At 37.4% G+C, this 19,517-nt stretch overlaps 1 protein-coding gene across 1 annotated transcript in view; it reads left to right on the top strand.

Annotated features, from left to right (window-relative positions):
* Positions 1-19,517, top strand: part of Senp6 (SUMO specific peptidase 6) — a 92,539-nt gene that overhangs the window by 3,487 nt on the left and 69,535 nt on the right. The window contains exons 2-3 of the mRNA XM_090338540.1: positions 10,852-10,945; positions 13,559-13,616. Coding sequence (XP_090194666.1) covers positions 10,852-10,945; positions 13,559-13,616 — 152 coding nt within the window. The remainder of the gene's footprint in view (positions 1-10,851; positions 10,946-13,558; positions 13,617-19,517) is intronic.

Genomic DNA, 19,517 nt, shown 5'->3' with positions numbered 1-19,517 from the left:
GTTCTCATTTTTCCTGTTAATAACTCCCCCCCCTTTTTTTTTTAACTTTTTGGGAGCACTAACAAATCTACTTATTCTCACATTTGTTTTTTCTTTGTAGTTGTTTCTGTCTAGCTTTTTGTTTTATTCCATTTGAATTCCTTTATCTACCTCCCCCCTCCCCCCATAACTTTTCAGCTTCTACCAAGGTATTAGTACTTTCGTTTGTTTCCCTTTTCATTCCAGATCTATTTCTCTTTATAGATGCCTTATCCATTAGGTTGAAAAACTGATACCGAGCTACAGCATTATTGTCCTCTAAAAAACAACAAAAAAGTTTTTGCTCAATGAAAAGTGTTCTTTCTTTATAATAAATGTGAACAGTCAAAAGCTCAGTTTGCCAGTCACTGGAAACAGCATATACTTATGGTATTATAGATTGAACCCAGGGCCTGGCATTTGCTGGGCAAGCACTCTACCACCTAGCCAAACCTTTAGCCCTTTCATTTTTATTTTGTTTTTGCCCTTGAGTATCACCAACCTTTCCCTGCTGGCCTTCATTTGAAGTACTCTTGCCTCTGCCTTGGGGATTACAGGAGTACACTCTCATTGGCTATTTCTTGCTCTTATCTAAAGCACAGGATCAGCATCCTGCAGAGTTTGACCTGCAGAGTTTTGGACTGCTTGGAATATATATCAAAGTTCTCTTCTTCTGGTTGCCCTACTTTGAGAAATTATATACTTGCATCATTTCCTGTTTATTCCTGTAGTCGTTTTTTTCTTATTCTCATTTCAATGGAAGCCATTCTTGATTTCATGTATTTACATGAGCCAGGAGTAGGACCAAAATTCTACGGTAGCTGTATTACTTAAAAACATTGTGCTGGGCCTGGGAGTGTGGCCTAGTGGTAGAGTGCTTGCCTAGCATGCATGAAGCCCTGGGTTTAACTCCTCAGAACTATACACAGCAAGAGCCAGAAGGGGCTCAAGTGGTAGAGCTCTAGCTTTGAGCAAAAGCAGCTCAGGAACAGTGCCCAGGTCCTGAGCTCAACTCCCAGGACTGGCCAGAAAACAACACTGCTGTTGGGATGTCACAAGGCAGCTCGTACCCCTTTAAGGGCATGTCCCAGTTTTCTTCCAGTGGGGTTCCACCTGCTAAAGTTCTATACCTCTCATAGAGCCACAGCTTAGGGATCATCTTCTATGGAACACACCCTTCCAAATGTACCTGTTGCATACTGAATAGCAGTATGAGATCTTCACACTGTCTCTCACTGTCTCTTGCTAGTCTACCTGCAGTTTGAATTAATCCATTCTGCATCCTCCCACCCCCCAGTTTTGGGGCTTAAATTCAGGGTCTTATGCTTGTTAGACAAGCACTTCTTCCCCTTCTTTGTGCTGGTTGTGTTTGAGGTAGACTGACCACTTCCTGGGCATTCATGTGGACCCCATGTGCCTTTTTTTTTTTTTTTTTTTGTAAGTCCTGGGGCTTGAACTCAGGACCTGGGCACTACCCTTGAGTTTTCTCAAGGCTAATGCCCTAACACTTGAGCCACAGCACCACTTTTTCTGTGTGTGGTACCAAGGAATTGACCCAGGGCTTCATGCATGTTAGGCAAGCACTCTACCACTGGGCCACATTCCTGCAGGGGGAGGGCGCCCCCCAAGATGCCTAATTTAGGTTAGACTTTCTATTATAGCTAGATAGCAGGGAAGCTACCACATGCTGCTGCTTTCATTGAGACAGTTTCATAGACTTTCCACCTAAATTGGACTGGATCCTCCCTGCCGCATCCTCCCCTGCCACTGGGTTGGTGGACTTGCACCACTGTGCTCTGCTTGGGTTCAGAAGGGGTTCAGGCTGGCCTGGGACCTAGATCCTCCTGTTCTTAGTCTCCCAAGTAGCTAAGGTTATAACCACTGGTGTTTTTCTCCTTTATCTTCTCTGTGTTTCTCATTCATCGTTTAGTAACTTTCTGTGCTTGTGATGGACTGTACTAGCATCGTGGGATTAGTGTTTAGTTTCACTTAATGACTACAGAGTAGTGATAGATTATCATCATTATTATGAAATACAGTTATCAAATCTCAGCTTCCTGAGGGGGGAAAAATTACCAAGGCAATTGATGTTGTGGTGAATCCATTCCTTTTTACTTCCTTTTCTTCAGTTATTTATATTAATTAACTAATTAAAATACATTAGTTGTCTGAGGGGCTGTTGTGAACATTACATAAACAGTGTACGGTGACTGAACTCCCCTTCTCTAGCATTTCTTCTGATCCTTTCCCCTCCCTTAAGATAATTTCAACATGTCTCATTCTTCTAGTCTCATGCACTGAAATAAATTACTTCATGTGATGTGATCTGTGATTTTTTTTTTAATGGCCTTAACAGTTCTTGAAGTCCCCTTCTATTTCTACTTGGCTGAGTATTTTTAACATGGTGAGGTACTAGATTATGTCAAACATCTACTCTCTATCTAATTTTGAATATATAACTATTTGTTGTTGGTCCTGCAATGTTTTGTGTACTTTGTTTTAACTCAAGTAAAAAAGAAGCAATGTGAACAAACATATTGTCAAATTGCCCACTGAGCCCCTTTAGTATTTCTTGTAATAATAGATGGGTTAGCAATAAACTTTCCATCTTCTTTTTTTTGTGTTTTTTGTTTTTTTTTTTGGTGTGTCATGGGCTTGTACTCAGCCTGGGCATTATCCCTGAGCTCTTTAGCTCAAGGCTACCACCTTACCTCTGGGGCTGGGCACTGTCTTTGAACTCTTCAGCTCAAGGCTACCACACTACCTTTGAGCCAACCCCCACTTCCTGTTTTCTAGAGGTTAATTGGAGATAAGAATCTCAGGCCCTTTTGTGCCAGGCTGGCTTTGAACCTTGATCTTCCGATCTCAGCCTTCTGAGTAGCTAGGATTATCAGTGTGAGCCACCGTGCCCAGCAATTTTTCATTTTCTTTCATATTTTTCATTTTCTTTCATCCTTTTTTCCTCCTAAGGGTCTCCCTACACACAAAGAGACCATTTTGAAAGCGTGTATTGTATCAAAGGATTTATCATAGTACTCTCAAATAAATTTTGATCAGAATACCCTCTCTATTGATCAGTAGCTTTTATTGAGATTGTCTATGCTGTTTTTTTGTTTGTTTTGTGCTGGTCCTGGAGCTTGGACTCAGGGCTTAGGTGCTATGCAGGAGCTTTTTTGTACACAAGGCTAGTGCTCTAGATGTAGTAGAATCACTTCTTTCTTTCTTTCTTTCTTTCTTTCTTTCTTTCTTTCTTTCTTTCTTTCTTTCTTTCTTTCTTTCTTGTCAGTCCTGGGGCTTGAACTCTAGGACTGGGTGCTGCCCCTGAGCTTTTCAGCTCAAGGCTTCTGCCCTACTCCTTGAGCCACAGTGCCACTTCTGGTTTTCTAGTGGTTAATTGGAGATAGAGGCTCAAGGTCTTTAGAGCCTGGGTTGCCTATGAACCGTGATCCTCAGATCTCAACCTCCTGAGTAGCTAGTATTACATGTATGAGCCACCAGTACCTGGCTTTAGAATTATATTGCTATTATACCTAAGGATTTTGAAAATTTTCTTATGGGTCAGCCATTTGTATTCTGAGAACTGTCAGTTTGATTGTCTGTTAATTGGATTGTTCTTTTGTTTTGTAGTTTTGTGAGCTCTTTGTATATTCTGAATATTAATCCTTTATTTGTTGCAGGTTTTCTCACATTCTGTTATCTCTTAGTTCTGGTGATTGTGTCTTTTGCTGTGTAGAAATTTTGTTGTCTGGGCAATAATTCTTTTTTTTTTTTTTTTTTTTTTGCCAGTCCTGGGCTTAAGCTCAGGGCCTGAGCACTGTCCTTGGATTTTTCTCAAGGCTAGAACTCTACCACTTGAGCCTCAGCACCACTTCTGGCTTTTTCTAAGTGTGTGGTACCAAGGAATGGAACCTGGGTCTTTGTGCATGCGAGGCAAGCACTCTACCACTAGGCCAAACTCCTGGCCCCTGGGCAATAATTCTTTAGTTCTGATTCCTGTATTTTTGGAGTCCTATACAGAAAACAGTTACCGAGACCTATAATCTCGAGGGTTTCTCTATGTTGTTCTGTATTAGTTTCAGGTATTATTGACTTTATCATCCATTTGTATTTGATTTTTGTACTGGGTGAAAGATAGGTGTCAAGTTACAGTCTTGTGCAAATGAATAATCAGTGTCTTCGGTTTTATCGAAGAAGTTGACTTTTCTTCAGTATATCTATGTACATATATGTATATCTATTTACTCCTTTGTCAAAAATTAGATGGCTGTAGCTGTGTGGAATTTTAAAAATTACTGTTCTTGTGTTGGTCCTGGGGCTTGAAGTCCGTGCTTGGACACTGTCCCTGAGCTTCTTTGCTCATGACAAGTGCTCTATCAGCACAGCTTTACTTCTGAGGGGGGGGGAGAGTTTAATTGGGGATGAGTCTCACAAACTTTTCTTCCTGGGCTGGCTTCAAACACAGTCCTCAGATCCAGCCTCCAGAGTAGCTAGGATTGCAGGTGTGAGCCACTAACACTTGGCTGCCTGTGGGGCTTTATTCCTGGATTTTTTATTGTGTTGCTTTGGTCATGGGTCTGTTTTTGTGCCAGTACCAACCTGTTTTTGTTACTGTCATTCTGTAATATAGTTTGAAGTCCAGTGTCATGTTACCTCCAGTATTGGTTTTTACATGAGATTGCTTTTGCCTGTTGGTGTCTTTCATGCTTCCACAAGGATGTTTTGATTATTTCTGTATTTCTGTGAAGAATGACATTGGGATTTTTGTGAGTATTGCATTCAGTCTGTAAATTGTTTTTGGAACATGGCCATTTTCATGACAATAACTCTGCTAGTTCATGAGCATGGGAGGTCTGATGTGTTTCTTCATTATGTTTCTTTAGGGTTTTATAGTGTTCACTTTAGAAGTTTTTCACTTCCTTGGCTAATACCTAGGTATATTACTGTTTTTGAGGCTATTGTGAATGAAATTGTTTTCTTAAATTTTTTCCCCTCAATCAGACACACAAATTTTTGAATGTTGACTTTATACAAGAGGTGGTGTTTAGTTTGATAGTTACTAATTCCCTTTAAGTGTCTCTGGACTATGAATATACACAGCATACTTACATATATACATATGTATTTATACACAGTATATACTTATAGAATACACATAATTAGGTAATTAAATCATATGTTTTTGATAGCTTTTTAAAGTATTGTTTGGAGCATTTTATCATGTTAATAAAATAATAGTTTACTTTTCTTCCTGTTTTGAGACATAGTCTTGCTAGCTGTGTGACTCAGGCTGACCTTAAGATACTCTGCTCCCTGAGCACTGCAGTTATAGGTGTGTTCCATCACATGTGGCTTGTTTATTTATTTATTTATTTATTTTTAATATAAATATACACTTATCCCTTGGTATCCCAGAAGATGGGTTCCAGGATACTACTATACCAAAGTCCTCAATGTTGAAGTCCCTTAATATAAAACGGTATAATATTTACCTGTAACCTATGCATGTTTCCATATATTTATCTGTAGATTGCTAATACATAGTACAGTATATATGCTACGTAAATAGTTGTATCAGTTACAAAATAGTGTATTTGATCAGAGCACACATTCTTTTTTGTTTCACATATTTGCTGTATGTGGTGGGTTCAAATTGTACATGTGAAATTTGAGAACAGAGAGAACTGAGAACTGACTATACTTCTCCCCCCCCCCCAACCCCTCCAGTCCTGGGGCTTGAACTCAGTGTCTGGGCACTACCCTGAGCTTCTTTTGCTCAGGGCTAGCACTCTACCACTTGACCCACAGTGCCACTTCTGACCTTTTCTGTTTGTGTGGTACTGAGGAATCAAACCCAGGGCTTCATGCATTCTAGGCAAGCACTGTACCACTAAGCCATATTCCCAGTCCTATACTATTTAAAATATATATATATATATATATATATATATATATATATATATATATATATTATGGCCAGGCATGGTGGCTCACTCCTGTAATCCTAGCTTTTCAGGATCCTGAGATATGAGGATCAAGGTTCAAAGCCAGCCCCCACACAAAAGGACCTGAGACTCTTATCTCCAATTAATGTCTAGAAAATGGGAAGAGGGGCTTGGGTCAAGGGGTAGGGCATAGCCTTGAGCTAAAGAGCTCAGGGGCAGCACCCAGGCCATGCCCCCCCCATATATATATATATATATATATTCTGTTTATGATATATGTGTTATATGTAGTTTGTAATATATATGCAAGTTACTCTTGAATATATTGCTACTGCAAACATTTTACTAAATTACTACTGCGAATACTTTTAAAGTTCATTTCCTTGTGCACATGTGTATGTATGGCAGAAGTTGGCAAAGTTTCTCAATGAAGGACTAGAAAGTGGTGGTTATCTTATTTTTCACAGTTGTTGAATATATGCCAGTTCACCAAGAAGACTGATTATAAAAGAATATGTTTCAGTAAGACTACTTTTGGGCACTGACATTTTAATATATAATTTTCATGTGCTATGAAATGTTCTATTGATGTTTTTTCTATTGTTAAAATGCAAAAGTCAGACGCTTATGAGCCTTATGAAAATGGGGTCGATTTTCTGAATTGTTTATTGACACATAACCTAGACTTTTCTAGCTCCTGTGGCATGTATACTTTTCAGCTTCGCTTTAAATAGTGACAAATAGAACACCAAAATAGTTTTATTAGCAGTTGGTAAATTTTCCTTTTTCTGCATTCTGTCACTTTTGGTAATGTTTGATGTTTTTATTTTTGTCAGGCTGTTTAGTAATCAGGTGACAGTTTGAATTTCATGCTTTGTACTAAGGCTGAATATCTTTATACCTATATTAAATGTATCTTTGTTCATTCAGCATTCAGAAAAATTTTATTAAACACCAATCTGATATTAGGCCATATTTATTTTAGGTGCTTATGATGTATTATGAATTCTGGAGAGTAATCTTTGGCAAAATTAGAATTTTGTTTTTAAAAAAATTTAAATTTTCTGCCAGTACAGGGGACTGAGAGCCTCATTCATATTCTTGCTTAGCATTTTTTTTTACGAAGCTGGCACTCTAAGCTGAGCACAGTGGCTCACCCCTGTAATCCTAGCTACTCAGGAGGCTGAGATCTTAGGATCAAGGTTCAAAGCTAGCCTGGCACCAAAGGACCTGAAACTCTTATCTCCAATTAACCTCTAGAAAAAATGGGAAGTAGGGCTTGGCTCAAGGGTAGGGGGTAGCCTTGAGCTGAAGAGCTCAGGGACTGTGCCCAGGCAGAATTCAAGCCCCATTCGACACCCCCCATGCACACAAAGGCTGGCGCTCTACCACTTGAGCCACATACCTGCTTCGGGCTTTTTGCTACTTAATTGGACATAAGAGTCTCTTGGATTTGTCTGTCAGCTGGCATCAAACCACAACCTTTAGATTTCAGCCTCCTGAGTAGGTAGGATTACCAATTCCTGGCTCTCACATCTTTCTCCTTCAGATTTTACACCCACAAATACCCCCTCTCACACACACACATCTTTTGAACCTCTTGAGAGTAGATTATCCTACCACCTAGTCTTTCCTCCACTTCATTTTTGAGTCTGTTATTCTCTTAAACTACTACAGTACAGTTTATCAAAGTCAGAATTATACTGTTATATATTATATGAACTTTTCTTTCATCATCTGACTTAAAATGCTTATTAATAGCAAAAGAGGCTGGGAGTTTGGCCTAGTGGTAGACTGCTTGCATAGCATGCATAAAGACCTTGGTTTGATTCCTCAATACATAGAGAAAAAAAAAGTCAAAAAATAGCAAAAGAACAAAGTTGTCTGGATTAAAAGTGCAAGAACTATGTGATCCATTTATCATATCTCTTAATCTGACAATGGCTTTTCAGTCTTAATTCTAGTTTGCAAAGGTTTTGTTTTGAATGGATGTTGTCAATTACATTTGTTGTGAATTATATGTTTTCCTGTGAGTGAATGTTATGAATTGAATTTATGTTCTTTAAATATTAACTTTTGCATTTTGGAATAAACTCTACTTAAAATTGCCATTGTCAGATTTTGGATCATGCCTTCAGACTTCATAGCGGCTACACAGTGTTCCTTACTTTTTTTTTTTTTTTTTTTTTGCCAGTTCTGAGCTTGAGCTCAGGGCCTGAGCACTGTCCTTGGATTTTCTCAAGGCTAGAGCTCTACCACTTGAGCCTCAGCACCACTTCTGGCTTTTTTCTATGTATGTGGTACCGAGGAATCCAACCCGGGTCTTCATGCATGCTAGGCAAGCACTTTAACCACTAGGCCAAACTCCCGGCCCAGTGTTCCTTACTTTTTTTCTTTCTTTTTGACTCCAGTGCCAGGGCTTGAAATCAGGACATTACTCCCCTGCTTGAGTTTTTCTGCTAGTAATTTGTGCACTACCTCCTACGTCATGTCTCCAATCCATCTTTATGATGGATAATTGGAAAGAAGAGTCATCTAACTTTTCTGCCCAGACTAGCTTCTTATCTTAAGGTCTCAGCCATATGGCATGAGCCACTGGTGCCTGGCTGTTACTTCTTTTTTTAATTTCTGGAAAGGTTTAGGTAAGGTTGGTGTTGTTCCTTAAAATTTTTGAAAAAATAACTAGCAAAGCTGAGTTTTTCTTTGTAGAAAAATTGTGATAATGGATTCAGGTGGTTTGGTTTGGTTTTGGTTGCAGCCCTAGGGCTTGCACTCACAGTCTGAGCTCCACTTCTGGCTTTTTCAGGGACAGGGGAAGGGGGTAGTTTGTTGGAGATGAGATGAGCTTTTCCTGCTCCTGCAGTATTCAAACTGTGATATTCAGATCTCAACCTCCTAAATGGCTATGATTATAGATATGAGCCACTGGCACCTGGCTCAGATGTTGGTTTTGTTTAAATTCCTATTGTGATGTACTCCCCAGGCCAGGTTTATTGATGTTTTTTTTTTTTTTAAATGCTGGTTGTGGGTGGGGCTTGAACTCAGGGCCAGGGTGTTGTCTGACCTTTTTTGTGGTTAGTCAGAGATAAGAGTCTCATGGACTTTTCTGCCCAGTCTGGCTTGGAACCAAGAGCCTCAGGTCTTAGCATCCTGAGTAGCTAGGATTACAGGACTGGGCCACCAGCACTCAGCTACATTCTTTTTATATATTAATACAAAGTTGTTACAGAGAGCTACTGCCATCTGACTCTCAGAAGGAGAATCTTTGAACTACTGCCCTCGGATCTCTGCCTCCTGAATAGTCCACTAATTTTTAATTTCTCTCTTTCCTTCCCACCCTCTTCCTCCCTCTTCCCCTCTCTTCAGGCTAGTGCTCTACCACTTAAGCCACAGCATTACTTTTGGCTTTTCCTGTTTATGTGGTACTGAGGAATCTAACCCAGGGTTTCATGCATGCTAGGCAAGCATTCTACCTCTAAACCCCAAAAGTTCAATTTTTTTTCTATCTCTTATCCAATATTCAGTACTTGCCAGTTTTTATTAAAAGGCAGTGTACAAAAAGGTTATAGTTAGATAAGTCAGATAAAGAGTACATTTCTTTTTAGACAGTGTCGTCCTTTCCACTCACTCTCCCAGTTTCTCCATCCTCCACCAACAAGTTAAATAGTTCATTTTCGTCACAGTGCTCAGTGGAGTACCACTGCTGCATTTATTCACCCTTTGTCCCTCCATTTCTGTGCCCTCTCCTTTACCCTCCCCAAAACAGATGAACAAGACCCCCCCCCCAAAAAAACCCCACACAAAACAACAGAGAAAAAAATTTTGTTTCATTTCTTGAAGTTCATTTCAATAAACATTATTTAATATGATTTATATTCATTTATATTTATTTATTTTAAATATATTTAAGACACCTGTCCTAGTGTCTTACATGGTAGAATGCTTGCAGAGCAAGCACCAGGTCAGTATATGCCAATTAAAAAAAAGCAAATTCTAGGACTGGGAATGTGGCTCAGTGGTAGAGTGGGTGCCTAGCACGCATGAAGCCCTGGGTTGGACTCCTCAGTATGACATACACAGAAAAAGCCAGAAGTAGCACTGTGTCTCAACTGGCAGAATGCTAGCCTTGAACAAGAAGAAGCTCAGGGACAGTGCCCAGGCCCTGAGTTCAAGATCCAGGACTGGCAATAAAAAAAAAAAATCTAGCTATTTAGGAGATACAAACAGGAGGATTGTAGTTTCAGGCCAACACAGACAAGCATGCATGACATACCTTGTAAACAACAAATTTTCTCTCTCTTTTTTTTTTTGACAGTCCTGGGGCTTGGATGCTGTCCTTGGGCTTTCTCAAGGCTAGAGCTCTCCCATTTGAGCCACAACACTACTTGCGGCTTTTGTGTATGTGATACTGAGGAATCAAACCCACAGGGCTTAGTGCATGCTAGGCAAGCACTCTACCAGTAGGCCCCCAGGTTCCTACTTTCTGATCACTTGTGGCTTTAGGGGAAATTTCCTTGGTTTTCCTATCTAGGTTTTCTTGTATCAGCTGTATTATCTACACAGGGAAAAGCAAACAAACAAACCTTGTTTGTTTTTCTGTTAAAATGGAGTAATAATTGAATTTTCTACATGTCATAATGCTCAGATTTCCTACCCTCTCCCTGTTTTTATCGTATTTTAACTAATTTTGAGTTTCTATAACAGACCCATATATAGTTGCTTTTATAGTAAAAAAAGACAGATTCTCATGTGTTGTCTCTTTAAAGAAATATATTTACAAGAAATAGAAGGCAAGTTAAAAGAATCTAGAGTCCTGAAAGAGCTTAGAAATGCTCAAATTTGTTGACTAGTTCTATTAATGAATACTTATCTCAGTTTGTTTTTATTTCAGCTTTGGCTAGATCAGAGTCTAAGAAAGATGGAGGTTTTAAAAATAATTGGAGCTTTGATCATGAAGAAGGAAGTGAAGGAGATACAGATAAAGAGTAAGGATATCTTTTTTTCCCTCAGATATTTTCTAAGAATGGAACTATTCATTAGAGAATTAATACTCCATAGAAAGATGGTGGCTTTTGCTTAACTCTAAAACAGTAACAGTAAGGAAAGAAAGCAATTTAAGTTAACTTGGTATTTTATTTCTTCATCTTTTGCAATGTATACATATATATGTGCTATCTTAGAATTAAAATGTACAATAAAAGATTTCAAATTAAGAAAATAGTTTTTTTAAAAAAGAAAATGTTCTATTAAGGCAACTAAAAAAAATTATCACAAGTGAGCTGAGACCCTAGAATTTCATATTAAAATTAAATCTTATTTTCCTAGATAACATTTGCACCATTTACAGACTACTTTCAACTTTTTTTTTTTTTTTGCCAGTTATGGGTTTGTACTCAGGGCCTATGCATTGTACTTGGACACTTGTTGCTCAAGGGTAGCAATCTGCCACTTGAGCCACTGCACTACTTCCAGCTTTTTCTGTGTATGTGGTACCAAGAAATCGAACTCAGGTATTTGTTCATGCTAGGCGAGCACTCTACCATTAGGCGACGCTCCCTGCCAATGCTTTCATCTTAGATCAGATTTCTACCAAAGAAATCAGTGTTAGTATAGGTGATAGGTGTTTACCCAGACATCAGTTAAGTGTTTCCTACATTTTATTGAAATACTGGAAAGTGTTTTAAGCCAAACACTAGTGGCTCCTGCCTGTAATCCTAGCTAACCTAGGCCGAGCTCTTGAGGATCATGGTTCAGAACTAGCTTGGGCAGACAAATCTGTATCGCCAATTAATCAGTAAAAAAGCTGGAAGTGGAGGCATAGCTAAAATTGTTGTTCACTCGCAATGAGCAGGAAAGGCAAAGCAAGAACAGAAGACTTGAGTTCAGGCCCCTAGCACCTGAAATGTAAAATAGAAAGTTTTTGAAATAAGGTCTTGCTGTATAGTGCAGAATGGCTTGGAACTTGCTGTGTTCCTCAGGCTGGCTTCAAAGCCTCAGCAATCCGTAATGCTAGGGTGCAACTACTTGTTTAAAATTTTGAAATAACTTTTAGAGTTCTTTCTTTAGTGCTAGAGAGAATCTAGGTCCTTGCCCTGGTTAAACAATTAGTACAGAACTACATCTCCAACCCGAATATAATAGTTTAATGTATTTTCATGCTGTAAGATTTATGATGCAGGAAGTCAAGCTGTGGCTCAAAGTAGTAGAGTGTGAGCCTTGAGCAGAAAATCTCAAGGACAGCACACACACTCTGAGTTCAAGCTCTACGACCGACCAAAAAAAAAAAAAGATTTATGATGCAGATTCATCTGGTTTCCAGATCCTTGTTGCTGGTTTGATTCTGAAAGAAAGAAACTCATAAATAAATAAATAAATAAATATACATCAGAAGTCTATCAGAACTATAAATTTTTTTTAGAAATATAGACACATGGAACTACTCAGTATATTGGTTCAGTATTATAGGTGCCATATTTGTATCTGAGCAATAGCTTAGTATCATTTTTGATTCCTTGAAGTTCTACATAATGAGAATTAAAAATATTTTTCCAATCTAAATCAGTTTATAGGTATAGTATATCTTAATCAGTGTCACCTTGTGAGAACTTTGAACTAGTAAATTTCTAATTTAATGTCAGTATCCTATCTTTTTTCTTGATTTTTAAAATTTAAAATATTTTTCTTTTATGTGATTTTGAAAAAAAATTAAATGGAAATTAAGCCATATAGCCATCCAAATATATCATTAAATGTTTATAAGATGATTTCCAGCATTAAAGTTGGAATGCAAGAAAAAAAATAAAGCAAAACAATTTAAATTTTAATTGTAAATAGGTTATACTGGTAGGATTTTACTCTGTGTAGCAGAATTGTCTTATAATGTAGATTTTATTTCCTTTGGAAGATTCACCATGGTTAATATATATTTAAAATTGTGTGTTAAGGTACTGTCCTTCACATGTCCTTTGAATGTATCCTTGGATCATTGTAGTCCTCAGGGACCTCGGTGTTTTCGTCATGTTGAGATTAACATGACCTATTAATATGTTAACCTGATCTTTTAGAATCTCAGGCTAATAATCTTATTGAAAGGTTGATAATTCCAAGAGTGATGAACTTACATTATGGCGCTATCAATGAAATTACTTCCTTTTCATTAGCTTTTTTTTACCTCCAAAAGAGTGTATTTTTTCTGTATTTTTTTCTTATTCTTCTCCAAATATTAATGCCAAACAGAAAAAATGAATGAGAATACAAAATGTATAGCTAGCAAAACACAACATTATGTGTTCATTTAGAGATCAACAAACTATAAGTCTGTGGACTTGGTCCTGGCAGCCACCTAGTTTTTTAATATATTGGAACACAGCCATGTATAATTTATGCTTGTTTTTATATACTACAGTGGCAGAAATGAATAGTTACTATATAGACCATATTGCCTGCAGAGTCTGAAATTTTGTAATATTTGGTCCTTTACAGAAAAAGTGTGCTGATTCCCTGATTCAAAAAAAGCATAGAGGGACAAGCGTACTGAATTTAATGTGGTGATTACAATTGTTACTTAAGGAATTTTTTTCCCATTGTTTCCTATATAGTGGGGCGCATCTACTCAGTGTAGAAGATGAGGATTCTGAAACTTCTAATGGAGAAAAGGCAAGTGTTCCATATTAAAATGTTTTTCTTTTGGATTACATACTTTAAAAATTGCTACCTTATAAGATCTGCATATTTTAAAATATGATTTTATTATTATTATTAAGGGGTTGCACAGAGGGTTTCTAATTCCCTAAGTCAGGTAATAAGTACAGTTCTTGGTGGACAGTGTCATCCCTTCCTTCTCTTGGCCCTCTCCTGTCCCTGCCCACAGTTGCACAGCTCATGTTTTACACAGCGTATATTCAGTACCATGACTGTATTTGTTCTTCCTTCCTCCATTTCTGTTACCCCTTTTGTCCCCTCTAAAGAGACAAAAAAGACAAAAAACAGAAAACCAAAGACAATAACAACAGCAAAAACCAAGACAAAGCATATTTGAAGTTGTAAGTCTCAACCTCCTTCTTCCCCATCTGAGATAAATATTCTCAGTTTCTTGATTTTTAAGTTTAGTTGGCAGGTAACTTGGTGTTACTGTAACAGAATACTTATCAAAAGATATAAACTATACACACACGCATATATATACATATATAATATATATAATATTTATATGGAAAGAACTTTGTTTTGGCTCTCAAAGTTTTGGAGCTTTTATTTAAATGGCACTTGTGCCTGTGATAGCAAGGTAACATCATGGAATGAGCCAGCTGGTATAGAAAGCATTGTTGCTTCTTGGCAGCTGGACTCAAAGAGGGAAGGAGGAGGAGCCAAAGTCCCCACATCTCTTTGAAGGACATTCCCCTAGCCATCTAATTGCCTCCCATTTCCTAAAGGTTTAACCCAGAGCCTTGCACCTGCTAAGCAAGTTCTCTACTATTATATCCCTCGGCCTAAGCCAGGTATATTTCTAATTTTGGTGTATACTTCATTTATATGCTTTGTTAATAGTGTGTGTCATTTCCCACATTTTACTAAAATTTAAAATTACATGATCTTGTATTGGAAAGGTTCTAAGTTTCTAGAAAACCAAGATTTTGTAATTATTATTTGAACTAACATATTTATGATTATTAAATCTATGTTGTAAAATAAATATTGCAAGAATAACAGTTCTAGAACAATGACAATTTTAGATAAAAGTGCTGAAAGGTGCCAGGAGTGTGGTCTAGTGGTAGAGTGCTTGCCTGGTATGCACCAAGCCCTGGGCTCAAATCCTCAGTACCACATAAACAGAAAAAGCTGGAAGTGGTGCTGTGGCTCATGTGGTAGAACACTTGCCTTGAAAAAGCTCAAGGACTGTGTCTAGGCCCTGAGTTCAAGTCCCAGGACTGGGGGAAAAAAAATAGTGTTGAGAAGTTCTAGTCATGTAATAAGTTTGTGACTATGAAGTGTTTTGATATAACATTATCAGTGTTTTATGCCCAAAATGATGTAAATGTTGAGCATTTAAAAATCAAAAAGGCTAATGAGGTGGAAAAATAAGGTTCAGGGTAGTAGTGCATTATTAGAATAATTATTTTTTTTGCATTTGGAGGAAAAATAATAAAGTTGCTTAAACAGTATATGAGTGACCTGCTTGTTGTTTTAGGTATTTTGTTAGTTTGTTTTTGCCAGTCCTGGGGCTTGAACTCACGGCTTGAGCACTGTTCTTGGGCCTTGGGCTTTCTCAAAGCTAAATCTCGACCACTTGAGCCACAGTACCACTTCTGGTGATTTTTGGTTTTTTTTTGTTGTTGTTTTGTGTATGTGGTACCAAGGAATCAAACTCAGAGCTTCATGCATGCTAGGCAAACACTCTACCACCAGGCCATGCTCGTAGCCCCTTTTTAGTATTTTTTAAAATAATACTTAGTATCAGAAATAATGGGAAAAATGCAATCTTGTTTGTTTCATTAGCTTATGTAGCTTACAGAAAATAATTACATGTAATTCAAGTTAGCACTAAATCTGGAAATATTTGTCCTCATTTTAAAATTTGAAATATAGAGATATATTTTTTATCTTTACAATTAGCATTTACCTCAGAATTCTAACATAGAAAATATTAATTTTGGTTCAGGGCTGGGTTTGTTGTAATAAAGCACTGCAGTTTTTTTTATTAAAGAATTAACATTGATTTTTACATCATATTTCAAATGTCTTATTTAACAAACAAATATTCAAGAAGGGAATTTTGTTTTTTTAACTTAGACTATCTTGAAATTGTTCTTCCATGGGTTTCTCCTTAGACCAAAGCTTTTCTGAAGATAATATTTCTATCGCTTTTCCTTTTCCATTTTTCAACTTAGTGAAGAAAATTTTATCTTGGCTCAAAACTTCCTGTTCCAACCTTTGAAGGAAATAGACATATAAAGCAAGGAAAGGCAAGAAGCCCTACATTTGTTTGGTAGCCAGACTGAGATTTCAAATACCAGTATTTTAAATTGTTCCTTACAGAACAATTGTTCCTAATACCATAGACACTTTGTAAAATGAAAAAGATTGTACCAGGAAGGGGGAAGTGAATCAGTTTTAGCTATGTGTAAAAAAGGAGACCAGGGAATTCAGTAGTTGATTCCTTTAAAATTATCAGTAGTTGTTTATCCTTTATAAAGTCTTTGTGAATGTCTAAGCTCACATATCCTTGAATTTTCAATGATTTAGTGCATAACATGTAGGTACATACAGATCAGAGGTGGATAACCTGTTTATCTGCCACTGCTCATTGGAATATTTATAACATTATTCTTGTGCTATATAAAATTACCAATACTGGTAGATGCTTTAGGCAGCCAGTGGGAATCATCGTTTGTCTCATAGGGTACTAAAAGATTTCATAGGCCTATAACAACGAGGCTGTGTGATTTGCCACCCAATCCCTCCCTGGTTTAAATGACTATTGTTTCTTTTCTTTATCTGAAAGTGTACATGGAATTAGAATTTACTTTCCTGTTTTGTTTTATGGAATAATCCTTTTGCCTTTGGGTTTCTACAAGTACAATGTTGTGAAAGCAATAGTGGTTATCACTGTATATTTTGGGGAGATTCATTATAAACAGAGTATAGGACCATCATTTTTCATGTCCCTTAAGAGTTCATGTTTTATGTTTAAAAGAAAGAAGAAAGGAACAAAGAAAAAAATTTTTTTTACCATATTTTGAGTAATTTCCCCTTCTCTACTTCCCAGTTTATTTTCAGCTATATCTAATCTGCTTCTTAATTGATTTACTTCTCATCTTCCTCCTCATGCTCCTCCTCCTCCCTATTATTATTTCTATTGCTAGGGCTTGAACTTGTGGTGCTGTCCCTGAGCTTTTGTGCTTTTAAGGGTACTGCTCTTCCACTTGTGCCACAGCTCCACTTCTCAGCTTTTTGGTGTTTAGTTGGTGTCTCATGAACTTTCCTGCTTGGGCTGGCTTTGAACCACAGTCCTCACAACCTCCTAATTATCTAGGATTACAGGCTTTCATTACTTTTTTTTCTCCCCTGCTATAGGGCTTGAAATCTGGGCCTGGGTACTACTGCCCCTGAGCTCTTTAGCTTAAGGCTAGTGCTCTACCACTGGAGCCACTTCCTGTTTTCTGGTGGTTAATTGGAGATAAGAGTCTCATGGATTTTGTGCCCTGGATGGCTTTAAACTGTGATCCTCAGCTTTCCTGAGTAGCTAGGATTAAAGGCATGAGCAACCAGAACATGACATTGATTACTTTTAAAAAATTATTTATTTAGTCCGCTGTGAGGCTTGAACTCAGGGCCTGGGCTGATTACTTTAAAAAAAAATTGGTTAGTGATGATTTTTGGTCAGATATAATCCATATTGTTCATTTTTATCAATGTTTTAGCATTTCATTGTTTTTGGTTAACTTTATGCTACCATAACACATTCCTTCCTTTGGACAGTTTAATTAAATGAAGAAGAGACTTGTCTGACAACAAAATCTAAAATATTTATTATCTGGCCATTTACAGAAAAACAGTACTCTGTATTTTTTAATATAAATATGTTCTATGTAGTGATGTCCAATTTAGAGAAACATAGTGTTTTGAGGAAAGGGGGGAAGCTGGCATAATATTAATCAGAATATTGATTCTAAGTGCTAAGAACTATTCACATGAGATGGTTGTGAGGTTTATTTGAGACTGTGTAGCTTATATAATGTGTAACACTAGCAGTCTTCCACAGTAGCTACATTTCATTAGCAGCATTATTATTTGCAATTATTGCCTAAGTTTATAATATATAATTGACTTCTGTTACGTCCATATTGTTAGTTTTCTAATGTGATGGATTTGTGCTAATCCATCTGTTCATAGTACTGATTTTTAGGGAGAGGATTTTCTTTTTCTGGTTCCTGGGCTTGAACTCAGGGCCTGAGCCCTGTCCCTGAGCTTCTCTGCTCAGGTCTAGTGCTCTACCACATAAGCCAGAGCGCCACTTTGGCCTTTTCTGAGTAGTTTATTGGGGATGAGAGTTTCAGGGACTTTCCTGCCCCAGTTGTCTTAGATGGAACCAGTGAGCCTCAGATCTCAGCCTCCTAAGTAGCTAGGATTACAAGTGCCAGGGGCAAAGAGGTGTTAAAATTACCATCTATTGGTGGTACTGGGGTTCATATTCTGTGTCTTGTACTTACTAAGTAGCCTACCATTTCAGACTCGCAATTTTGCCTTTTTTTTTTTTTTTAAATTGGAATCTCTCCTACTTCAGCCTTCCGAGGAGGTGGGATTATAGGTGTGTACCACCTTGCCTGCTTATTTTTAAGGTATTTTCTCTCTTTTTGCATTGGCTAGTTTCAAATTGAAATCTTAACATCACTGCCTCCTGCGTGGATGTTGCAGGCATGCACACCCTACCTTGTTGGATGACAAAGTTTCAATATATAGCCCAAGTGACTTACCTTGAAATTATATTCCTTCTCCCTCAGCCTCCTCAGTGCTAAAAGCTCGTATGTTACCTGGAAACCTGTTTTATGGTCAGAAAGAAGGGCAGATTAGCTGTGATTTTTTTTTCAAGGGTTTTATATTTCACCTGGATTTTATGAATATAGGAGTACTCTAAATCTTGACTTACATTTTATTTCCTAAAGCAGTAATTTGGTGTAGATTGCCCATTTAGGACAAAAATAAAGTGATGCAAAAGGAAACCTATTTGGCGAGAAGTAGATTGCCCATTATCTAAAATAGTTTGTGTGTTATATTTTAATTATGACTTTTCTGGCAGCTGGAATTGTGTTTTTCAGTGCTGTAAAACAGTTTTAAGAAATATGTACAAATTTACATTGTAAGGTTCTTTTTAGACTGACTTAATTTTCCTGTAGCCTACGTGTCAAGTGTAACATGTGATAGAAACCTTTTCTAAAGGATTTTGAGAGAATAACAAATGCTCTTTCATGACATACATAGTTACTTGATGAAGGTGAAGTACTGGTTGTTGTATTGGTGATTGAAGCTATTTAGCCCATAAATAACCTATAGGCAAGTGATAAATAAGAATATTTTTCAGGTATCTTTTTTTTTTTTTTTTTTTGCCAGTTGTGGGGCTTGAACTCAGGGCCTGGTCACTGTCCCTGAGCTTCTTTTGCTCAAAGCTAGCAGCATTCTACCACTTAAGCCACAGTGCCACTTACAATGGTACTAAGGAATTGAACTAAGGGCTTGATGCATGCAAAGCAAGCATTATACCACTAAACCACATTCCCAGCCTCTCCACGTATCCTCTTATTTTGACAGGTGGTTGAGGTTTATTTATAGCTATTCCCAAATGCTTTCTTAAAAAGAGATTTTGAAAACTCACTTATTTAATTAGAAGCACAGTTGAATTAACTAAATTGGGATGTAAATTTGGTCCACACAATTTTAGGATTAAAAATTAAGCATAACGGACTTCTTAGTGTAAGTATATTTTTTAGATGTTATGTATCTTACTGTTTTTGAGTTTTTATTGGAACAGCATTATTTAATTTCTTGCCTTTTTTTTTGTTG

The sequence above is a fragment of the Megascapheus bottae genome, chromosome 8, assembly GCF_031878675.1.
Source record: "Megascapheus bottae isolate mThoBot1 chromosome 8, mThoBot2.hap1, whole genome shotgun sequence".
NCBI classification, from domain to species: domain Eukaryota; kingdom Metazoa; phylum Chordata; class Mammalia; order Rodentia; family Geomyidae; genus Megascapheus; species Megascapheus bottae.
The sequence above is the reverse complement of the archived record's forward strand: the minus strand, read 5'-3'. Positions and strand labels throughout refer to the sequence as shown.